The sequence below is a fragment of the Amphiura filiformis genome, chromosome 13, assembly GCF_039555335.1.
Source record: "Amphiura filiformis chromosome 13, Afil_fr2py, whole genome shotgun sequence".
Taxonomy (NCBI): domain Eukaryota; kingdom Metazoa; phylum Echinodermata; class Ophiuroidea; order Amphilepidida; family Amphiuridae; genus Amphiura; species Amphiura filiformis.
The window spans coordinates 21,723,254-21,735,267 of record NC_092640.1 but is presented as its reverse complement, the minus strand read 5'-3'; the positions used below and the strand labels follow the sequence as shown (position 1 = coordinate 21,735,267).

The following is a 12,014-nucleotide window of genomic DNA, read 5'->3' as shown; positions in this document are numbered from 1 at the left end:
ATGGGTCAATGTATAAATGTACACCTTTGTCCGAAATTTAATTGTAACAACAGACTCAGTAGTAAATTACACCAAACTATAGGCCTATGCATGTTTGACGAGTGCAACATCGCAATTAGGCCCTACATCCATCAGGCATGCCATGGCATGAAATCGACCCGCGTACTGACCAGGACACACTCGTCAGAGGTTTAGGCCTACAGTATAATTCACATTATATCAAATTGCAGATTTGCACACTGTCATGACTGTCTGACCATGTGACTGCATGGTCATGATTGATAAGCTTACTACGCATTCATTAAAATGCACTAAACCACGCAATACAAAAACGATGAATTTACATTTTTAGTCTCATTGTTCTATGATATGTGGAGAACACGTTCGATATATTTGTTTTTAAATAGAATGGTATTTTGTGGGTAAAATCTCACCTCCAAATCCCCGTCCAAATCGCGGTTTCTCACTCCTATGACATCGTCTGTTCTATTATACGGTGCAACGACGCATGCGTGGCCCAGCACGTGGTAAATATAGGCTACATACATACAGTGTTCAAAACGAACACATTACATGTTCATTCAGTGTAAAAGTTGTGAACACCTGTAGGCCTACAACACGATTTTATGGGCGTGCACCCAGAGTTATTTGGATTGTAGGCCTACGGTATATGCCTAAATTTCAATCTTCGACGAAAGTCTACCCCTATAATAGGCCTATTGTCAGGTATTTTTCTATAAACCGCAAAATGTTCAACATGTTCAATGTTCTTTCATTCCGTGCAAGCTGCAGGCCTGTGTAAAATAAAATGAGAGCAACTGATGATCTCCATAAAATGGTTTTACAATCAGGCGAGCATTTTATGCTATATATGCCTATATATAGTGTTGTGAAAATTGTAGATTAAACATACAGTGTTCATTTTATGAACATTTAGTGAATAATCAAACACTATGTGTTTAAAAGTTTCCTCTGGCATTATGTTACGAACACTAAGCATTACAAAATTGAATGCAGTATGTCAAATAGGCCTATGTCGAATTTGAACAGGTGGTGTTCTAATCCTGAACATTTCAAACGCTATGTGTTAAAAGTATCCTCTGACATTATGTTACGGACACTAAGCATTCTGAAATTGAATACAGTATGTCAAAATTTGAACAGGTGGTGTTCTAATGCTGAACACTTCAAACACTATATGTTTAAAAGTTTCCTCTGACATTATGTTATGAACACTAAGCATTATGGTTACGAACACCAAGCATTATGAAATTGAATACAGTGTGTCAAATTTTGCACAGGTGGTGTTCTAATGTTGAACACTTTTTTTTGCAGTGTAGTTTTCAACAGATTTACCACATTCGCCTTGCTATAACATTGAATTGCGTTATCTGTTGACCTAATGGGGGAAAATGTTTTTAGGGGGAAATGTTAGCTTTCGTTTGATATAAACAAATTCTGATCGGATGAAGGGACCACTTGAGCTTTTGACAAAAACCAATTACAGAATCCTATTTTCCACTAGATCTCACACAGCAGCTCTTATGATGCTATGCACTCAACCATATATTATAACACAGACTGCGTAGGCTAGACTCGCTGGAAATATCTGTGTGCCCGGGTGTATCGAGGTGGAAACTATGCGTAGATGTATTTATAAGAGAATCGTTTTTGTAGTCAAACCTTTTCATATGTTGGTCTTTAAGAATCAAACATATTAGAAACGTGGTGCAAGAAAAGTGTTGAATTTCTAAACACGATTTTTGCAGTGTATATAACACGTTTATAGCGGTTCTTAACTCTTTTATTGACACCTTCATGACTCACTGTATCTAGATTCATACAATTGCCGCATTCGATCTGGTTGGCAATAGTGTAGATTTCTTTTCGACATGGGGGGGTGCGAAAAAATCTGAAGTATAGAGAATCTATAGTCTTTTGGTACAAGTGCGAACGAAGCGCGCGAAAATGTGCAATTTTTAACCTAAAATGGTCAAATGTGTTGTTAATGTGATCCAAAACACACATAAGCGGCATCAACATGAGGGGGGATGATTGTATGGACTACCCCCCTGTGCTATCAATATATTGGGAGATTTATCCCCCATACCCCCTCCTAATTTACGATATATGCTAGTTGGATCACTTAATTATGAGGTACAATAATTGTAAGCTGATATAGTCATCAGTTGTTTATTCACATTGTACTGAAAATATAACGTTATATTACTGACGTGATGATCTGGGTATTTTTCGTCATTTTAAATCACAGTGTTTCTCTAAACGTGTCCAAATTTCAACTCGTGGTGTTTCTTAAATTCCCCCGTATCTAAATTTCAATTCATGTAGTTTCTCTATTTCCTCTACCATATCCAGTGTTACACACAGAGAAATGTTTACATAACGTTATGTAAGTATATACCCAGCTAACACACTACGTATTCACGACGTTCGCTTACGTTGGACTTAGGTTGTCATTTACGTTGTAAACACGTAAATCTGTGAACTCGTATTCGTGTAGTGACAACGTTATTTTCGACGTTGATATAACATCATTATGACGTTGTAATGACGTTGTTTCGACGTTGATGAAATGTTTGACCAGACCTGGTCACAACGTTTGAATAATACGTTCAGAAAACGTTACAAAATACGTATCTGAAAAATAGTTTAGATGTTGACACCATGGAATGTAAATTCTTCCATTCCAAGGAGATTGTTGTCCAGCCGAATTGTCTCCATCGTGTCGTCTGACGATCGCCTTCAGGCTGCGTTCACATAGAAGTATACTATTCGGGTATACGGTGCACGTTTTGCAGGTTCACGCGTATAGCTTAAATCGAGCAAGGCAATTTCATAGTACCGGGTCACATAAGGCTACGATCGCATAGAAGTATACTATTCGGGTATACGATGCATGTTTTGCAGGTGGACGCGTATAGCTTAAATCGAGCCAGTAATTTCATAGTACCGGGTCACATAAGAGCTATTCGAAAAGGCGTATACCTGCGTTTAGTATAGTATAGTGGGAATCGCGCGTGTTCGATTTTAGTGCAGCGTATACCGTCCAAATTTTAAAACCTAAACCATATGTGGGTAAATTCATTTTTTAATAGATGCACTATCTAATTCTGCACATTATGACACCTCATTGAATGCAATGTGACCTCAAGAAGTAAAGTTACAAGCATTTGATAAGACGAAGAAAATGGGTAAACTGACATACTCGCTGTTCGCTATACGAAATACGCTCATTCGATCAGGCTGAGTTCACATAGTATACTCCTATATGAACTCAGCCTGATCGAATGAGCGTATTTCGTATAGCGAATACCGTATACCGTATACTTCTATGTGAACTCAGCCTTAGGCATGAAACTCTAATAACGACTTCTATTCCTGAAGTTCTAAACTTTGAATTTTTATACGCTCTCCCTTTTTGGGATTGAGCATCAATGTTGCCGGATGTTAATATAATGTCATAATCACGTTATCTCGACGTATAATGCACGTGGTTAAAACGTGGTTTAAAAGTCATGAAAGGGCTCAGATACAACGTCAACTACGGACGTCGTTAGAACGCAAATTTATGACGTTGTTTTGACGTATAAAGCACGTTATTACAACGCCGTATAAATATCATGGTCTGACCCCGATACAACGTAATCTACGGATGTCGTTATTACGTTAATTTGTGAACTCGTATTCGTGTTATAATTTTCGAACGTTGATATAACGTCATAGTGACGTTGTTTCGACATTCACAACTTGACGTCGAAACAACGTCATAATGATGTTACATTAACGTTCGGGAATAACGTTGTCACTACACGAATACGAGTTCACAGATTTACGTACTTACAACGTCCATATATTACATTTTTACGACTTTACATAACTTTTAAAAAACGTTGTAACAACGAAAAATTGTTAGCTGGGTAGAACCTCATAAAAGTTTACCTCAAATCTATATAATATTTACCAAATTAGGTAAAATTGTCTCAAATTAATTAAAATATTACATAATTTGGTAAATGTTACATAGTTTTGAGGTAAATTACAAAATTATATAACGTTATGTATATAGGCCTAAACATTAATTTTCTTCTATATTTCAGACAGTATCAGATCATATTCATACATGCTAATTAGCCACGTCCTCCTCATCATTTTTTTAATTTTTTTTGGAATTTTTTTTTAAGTGTCTTTATGATCTGTGACCTGTTTCTGTTGGATTACTTCATGCAGAAGAACATGTTACACAAATTCACGAGGTTTAGGTTTTCTCCCCTATATTTCTAGGTGGAGCCGCGAGCTGCTTATGGAAGCAGTATGGTCAGTTTTCATTGCCCGAGAATGGAAGAACAGTAAGTATTTGTTTGTTTATTTATTTATTTATTTATTTATTTATTTATTTATTTATTTATTTATTTATTTATTTATTTATTTATTTAGTTCTCATTGCCCGAGAATGGAAGAACAGTAAGTATTTGTTTATTTATTTATTTATTTATTTATTTATTTATTTATTTATTTATTTATTTATTTATTTATTTATTTGAATATTAAGATATTATATTTTCATTACATCACACTGTTGGGTACACACCAGAATCTTGGGTATTTTTACACAACATTTAGACAACAGCCATCTGAATGAATGTTGGGTAAAATACTCAATAGTCTACAGGTTGAAACATTTATTGACCTTTTTGCTCCTAACTTGGGAATGGAGTGTCACATGTAGGTCAAACTATTCTTTTTCTGAATAGCCTACTTATGGCCAGAGGAACACTGCTAAAACAGTGTTTAAAAATCGAGGACAGATTGGTGTTTAGAAAGTTAAATGTCTAGCATTTAAACACTTTAATGTTTAGATATTAAACATCTAAACACATAATCACATAGTCATATGCAATGTGTTTAGGATCTAAACATTTTAAACGTGTTTAAATGCTAGACATTTAACTTTCTAAGGGACGCACCATTAGATTCTTAGGGGGGCATGGGAGTTTGGGTCAAGCAGAACTTTTTTTTCGCCGCCGAAGGCGGCAGAATTTTTTTTTTCGCCTCTTAAGGCAGCAAAAAAAAAAAGTATTTATTTTTCAATTTTAATGTATACCTTTATACAAAGTTGGGTGGGGCAAATTTTTTTTTTACTCATCAGTGAGGTCAAATTTTTTTTTTTTCGTCTCACTAGTGGACGAAGATTTGTTTTCGTCTCACTAGTGGCCGAAGTTTTTTTTCCCAGAAAAACTCCCATGCCCCCCCCCCCCCGGAAATCTAATGGTGCGCCCCTAAAACAACATTTCTGTCCTCGATTTCTAAACACTGCAGTGAATAATGCAATCATGATAGTGGTTTTCAAAAAGTTTTGAGCAGTTTTAAAATTAAATAACATTTTCAAAAGTATATACGTATTCCTTTAAATTTAATGGCATTTGTTTTTACCTATAATTTCAGCCCCTTGGTGATGAAGCCGATATAATCGCTGACAATGCTGGCCTACAAGTTGCAACAGGTAATTTTTCATTGGTCTAATCCTTTTATAGTCTACTCGACTCCCCCTTCGGAATATTTTGGAAATATCTTCCACGGGGGAACTCTCCCTTCCACAGGGGAACTCTCCTCCCTCATGTAGACTTCTCCGATGTCCCTTGCCCATTTTTATACTCTGGCTATTACATTTAAGCATAAAACGCTGATTTGTATTAATTTGTGTACCATTGATAGATATTCACATCTGATATTTTTGCACTCCATCTGTTTCGTCTTGTTTGATTTTTTTTGGCTTGTTAGTATATACATCACTGCCTTTTTTCTGATCAAGTAAAATACTATATTGACATTTGCTCATACGACTCAGTATCTTATACACGGATTCTATCTACTGAAGATAGCAATGCGATTTCAGCTGCTTGTTACACACATGATTTCTTCTTCTCCTTCGCCTTCTACTTCGTTTCCCCCTTTTCTTTCTTCTTCTTCCTTTTCGTCGTTTTTGTCTTCTTCTTCATCTTCAACTTCTCCTCATCATTCTCCTTCTCCTCCTAGAAAGATTCGAGCCAGGTATACCAACTTGGTGTGGGGAATAAGATAAAGACAAGATAAAAACTAATGCAATATGTAAACCAGAATGGTGTACACTATTACTGCACTAGTAAAAATCCAAAACCACAGGGATAGTAGACAAAGTTAACAAAATTACAACCGACGTTTCGAGCAGATACACTGCCCTTCCTCAGGGACAAATAACAAAAATATATATACAGCAAAGAATTGAATCTATAGTCACAAGTGATCAAGCATAAAAATAATCAAATCATATTATAGCAAATAATTAAATCTAGGTAGCAAGCAAAATATCAAAATTACAGAACCAAAAATATAGCGTCTCTACAGAAAGAGAGCTGGCTTGCTATTCAGCTTGCTGACTTCTCCTTCTACTTATTCTCCTCCGTCTTCTTCTTCATCATCATCATCATCATCATCATCATCATCATCATCATCATCATCATCATCATCATCATCATCATCATCATCTTCTTCTTCTTCTTCTCCTTCATGTTCTTCATCGTCTTCTGCTTCTTCTTCGTTTTCTTTTTCTTCGTCTTTTTCTTCTTCTTTTCCTTCTTCAATATTATTTTATAATCTTCGTCGTCGTCTTTTTCTTCATCTCCATATGCAATGATGTGAGGCTCTGTTCTGTATTTCCATGTAATAATTGTGTATACCGGTTGTTGTTTTGTTGTTGTTTTGTGTGTATTTTTCAGTACTTCATAAAGCAACTAACTGAGAGTGATAAGTTGATGACATTAACTGGGCTCGATCTAACACAGCAACAACTCTTCTTTCTCAATAATGCTCAGGTAAGAACTACACTGTAAAAACAGTGTTTAGCGATTAAACACTTTTCTAAACACAATTTTGTCACCACTTTGTAAACATGTTTAAAAGCTATACTAAACATGTGTCAAATTTCTCAACATTGGTCAGTGATGGTGTAAAATTTCTAAACATCTGACATCCATATTCTAAACATAACGTTTCTAAACACATTCTTGCCACCACTTTCTAAACACTGTTTTTACAGTGTAATGCTTAGGAAATGAACAAGATTGCAAATATACCCATTATCTCGACTCAAAGAAGATATCTTACACTTCCCACAATTCAGTTCTTCCATCTCAATTTTCTGTACTGATTTGCTATCAACATGGGGCAATAGTGACAAAAAGTACCTCAATGAACAGAGCACATCCAGATTTGCAGAATATGTTTATGTTGCAACGGATTCTTGAAAGGGTAAGATAATATACGGTACACCAATGGAAGACACAAGAGGTATAAAGTCCCTGAAGATATTTTGTCATAAGCCAAAAACTATTTGATAAATTAATTAACTTTTTCTATAATTATTTCTCACAAACTATGCTGCATGCTTACCGAAAGGAAGCTGTTTTTTTAAGTTGTTATTATTTTATTTGTTTGCTACTTTTTATCATTTTCGTGTTACGAGGTTCATGATTTATGTTTCACACATTCAAAACATGTTTTATGGTTCAGTGAGAAATATAACCACTTACGAAATTTCATGCATAAAAGAGGGTTTTTTTTGTGCATTGACATTTGTTTGTGACGTTTTTTTATTCTAATTTATTTTATCAAAAAGAAACATCAGTCATTTCAATGATAAATCTAGTGTTCATTCATTCAACCAAAAGTTCCTTTTATCGAAGTTAAGCCAAATTTAATTAAAGCAACATATGTCATTAAATTTATCCGAAATATATGTTTTTTCATTGCAGCTATGGTGTGAAAAATACAGTTATGATTACGCAGATGAATTTGAAAACGTAACGCCAGGAAGATTTAGGTGAGCTGCCATAGAACTTTTACATTACAACAATATTATTTTACTAGACTTTTCGGGATACGGTAAAAATGTTGTAACAAATAATGAAAGTTTTAAATTTTCATTAAAGCCTTAATGTAGACCTTCGATCTTTTTTTCAGAACATATACCTTTATTTTTTAACCGATTTTTTTGGCATATTTGTAATACTTACACATGTTCCAACTTTATACATCTATATGAGCAAATTCACCCTATTTGTAGTAAAACGGGATGATTTTCTGTTGGTCCGCTCTGGGTCCGACATCAATGCATAATACAGGGTGTCCCAAAAGTAACTTAACATTGTGAATTGGCCATAACTTGCGTTGTGTTAATAGTGTTGTTACAAAAATAGCACAGTATGTAGATAATTCTTTTAGAAATGTTATGATACCAAACATGCCTATGTGGTCATGACCCTTTGGTATGAAATTAACGGATATCTACCGTACCGTAAAACCCACTTTTATAAACGCAAAATAAGTTTCGTCATTTGATACGTGATAACACGATAAACGTGTTATCGTTTTCAAATCTGTTTTGTCTAATTTTGCTATGTTTGTTTGATTGTTTGTTTGTTTTCAATTGGTAATCTTCATTTTCTGTTTTATCTGGATTTTATATTGAAACTGCTTAAGTTTTTTTTCTGAGGACTCGATGAACAGTTGTACGCGGTACGTTGTTTTCCATTGAAAGTCGACGTACTTATCGTCTTGGGTTTTTCGCCACCACTCTTCATATGACATCAATGTTTGTAGCCGATCTTCCTATTCTTCCACGTCCTGCCCGAGGTAGATTATGAACAGATCCAGTTGATAGGAATTCCTGCACTAGTTGCTGGATTGTATTTCGGCTGGGTGAATGATTTAGATTAAAATGTTCCCTAAACTTTGCTTGAGTGAGTTTGTCCGACTTTGTCTCGGCAAAAAAACATGAATCCGTTGATCTAAAGGAAATTCATCTTCACTTCAACTGTTTTAAAGTAAAGTTTAATATTGTCAATATATCCTAATTATAATCTAAAACAGCAGTCACGCTTACTCTATAGGCCATGTTATCCATGAATGTTCAAACCTTAATGTAGCGTTTGCAGTGAGTGAACCAACTTTATTGTTGAGGGAAGCACATCATTCACAAACCCACAAAAGCTTGCTTTTGTGGGTTTGATGCACACGTACATACATGTATGTACAGTCGCACAGTAATGTCAAGGAGTCATCAATAATGCTGTTTTTGGTATCAGAATAATTCTAAAAGATCAATCTATGTGAATATGTTCTCCATTTAAGTATGAAGTAGGAAATATTTGATATAGGGCAAATTCACAATGTTAAGTTACTTTTGGGACACGCTGTATTTCAGATTATGATAATATGTCGGAACGATCGCAAATCTTAATCTCCTACGAAGCCAGTTTGATTACGCTCCCTGAGCATAACCAAACTGGCTGCGTAGGAGACTAACTCTGAGACCGCACTCGGCGTCCTAATACAAAAAGTGGGAGATATTTTGAGTGATAGAGGTGAAGTTTATGATGTTGTTTCTTTGCAAATTTCCAATGTTTTTCGCGTCCAAATGTATTGGGAACTTTCATACTGATTGCATATTATCACTTTGGAAGAAAAATCGAAAAGTTTTCTTTCTTTCTTTCTTTCTTTCTTTCTTTCTTTCTTTCTTTCTTTCTTTCTTTCTTTCTTTCTTTCTTTCTTTCTTTCTTTCTTTCTTTCTTTCTATCGTTCGTTCGTTCGTTCTTTCGTTCTTTCTTTCTATATTACTGTGTTTATGTGATGTTATGTTTATTTTTTCAACGTTTTACAGAGTTGAAGGCATGATGCAGAATTCAGCAGCTTTTTCTGAAGCTTTTAAGTGTTCAACGGGCAACCGTATGAATCCTGCTAGCAAATGCGTCGTTCTTTGATTAGGCCTAGTGCTTCAATTAATTATATTTTCGTATGAAATGAAAGCAGTTGGGACAATGCCATTTCATTGAGTTCATCCCGATTATTCATCGGAGCTGTCCATGCAGAGTAAAACGACATCAGAGAATATTCAAAATAATATGCTAAATATATAGCCATAGTACAAATAATTATATCATAATTAAAAACTTGTAATGCACCGCTATACACAAATCAGTAGCGTAGCCAGCTGGGGAGCAGATGGGGTAGAGCCCCCACCCCCACCCACCCAACAAAAATTGAAAACAAGAAGTGCCTCCCCCACAAAAAAATGAAAGAGAAAATCGGGAAGGAAAAGAAAAGGGGCAAGGAGCAATTTTTCCAGAAAAATTCACATCGATCATGGCCAAAATATATAAATCTAAAATACCACATTTTCGCGCACAATATCCCAATAAAGCCCGTTTTGGAACTCGAAAACTTTACATGCCCTTTTTTGGAACTCGAAAAATACCACATTTTCGCGCACAGTGTCCCAATAAAGCCCTTTTTTGGAACTCGAAAACTTTACATGCAGTCTTTCTAAAAAAACTCGGTTAAGCTAGGTAGACAAGGTATTGTTGGTCGAAGCAACCTAAAAATCGATTTTCATTATCTATATCAATATATTATTGAAAATTAACGCCTTGATGTTTTGCAAAAGTTCATTCTACAAATCGTAGGCCCTATACTTTGCAAACTTGCTTAATTTATTGTTGTTAATGAGTTATGTACGTTTTACAAAAGTGTTGTTGTTTCAGCCCTCTTTACAACGTAACTCAAGAACCTCAGCACCTATAAAAGTGTATCTGTGATATTTTAATTCTTCTACACGCTCGCTATAATTGAGCAGTGCAGTTTTTGCCAAAGCTCACTACCATTCGTAAGATGCTGTGAACTACCAAATCACAACAGTTTAAAATAATTAATAACCTTAATGTATTATATCCCACCGATAATACCGGGTCAAAATGATGCAACCGGGAAATGTTTTTCGGCTTTGCACCCGAAATATTTATTTTGCCTCATCTGATCAAGAAAGCTGGCTTCGCCACTGCAAATGTATAATACACACGTAACTATAAAACAATGCACACTCTCGGGAAGAGGGTTTGTATCTGCTGTAGATTAAGATTATGTATTTGATGGTTTTTATGCTTGTATAGTTTTTAAGATGTTTGCAGTTACTGTATTTTTCCTTTTGTGCAGCGCTTAAGGCCTCGTATCCATAGGCTGTTCCCTTGTGGCGTGTGCCCTTGTTCCGTGTTTACTTTTTCCCATGTGACCTACCACACAGACAACGAACCTTTGTTTTGCTTAGTGGCCGTATCCATAGGTTGTCTGTGTGGCAGGTCACATGGGAAAAAGTAAACACGGAACAAGGGCACACGCCACAAGGGAACAGCCTATGGATACGAGGCCGACTCTTTGTTTTGTGCGCTTATAAATGTCCATTATCATTATTATTATTGTTATTAGTGTTATTATTATTATTTAGTAGTAGTAGTAGTAGTAGTAGTAGTAGTAGTAGTAGTAGTAGTAGTAGTAATATTATTATTAATATATATATATTATATATTAGTATTATTATTAGTATTAGCATTAGTATTAGTATTATTATTATTAAGTAAAATCAATAACAATTATTATAGCATTTGTTTTTACATCATTCCAAACGTTAATATATTCAATTGTTGACGCTCGTGTTTTTATAAATTAAAGTATAATATCGGGTAGATTCTTTTTTGTCCCATCTGAAGTCAATATACACGTAAAGTGGGCCTAATCATCTTAAATTAAAAATAATTGTTATTTTATAAGGATAATAATAATAATAATAATAATTAATAATAATAATAATAATAATAATAATAATAATAATAATATTATTATATTATTATTATTATTATTATTATTATTATTATTATTATTAATAAAATCAATAACAATTATTATAGCACTAGTTTTTTTACATCATTCCAAACGTTAATGTATTCATTTGTTGACGCTCGTGTGTTTATAAATTAAAGTATAATATCGGGTAGATTCTTTTTAGTCCCATCTGAAGTCAATATACACGTAAAGTGGGCCTAATCATCTTAAATTAAAGATAATTTTTATTTTAAAAAGATATTATAGGCGTAAGAAAGAAATGGTTTATCACTGTGCAATATTTTGCA

General features: G+C 34.6%; 1 protein-coding gene across 1 annotated transcript in view; it reads left to right on the top strand.

The window, feature by feature from the left end:
- Positions 1-11,267, top strand: part of LOC140168112 (membrane metallo-endopeptidase-like 1) — a 58,984-nt gene extending 47,717 nt beyond the window's left edge. The window contains exons 19-23 of the mRNA XM_072191416.1: positions 4,303-4,367; positions 5,464-5,521; positions 6,772-6,869; positions 7,809-7,876; positions 9,716-11,267. Of these exons, the coding sequence (XP_072047517.1) occupies positions 4,303-4,367; positions 5,464-5,521; positions 6,772-6,869; positions 7,809-7,876; positions 9,716-9,815 (389 nt within the window). The 3' untranslated portion in view covers positions 9,816-11,267. The remainder of the gene's footprint in view (positions 1-4,302; positions 4,368-5,463; positions 5,522-6,771; positions 6,870-7,808; positions 7,877-9,715) is intronic.
- The last annotated feature ends 747 nt before the right edge of the window (positions 11,268-12,014 follow it).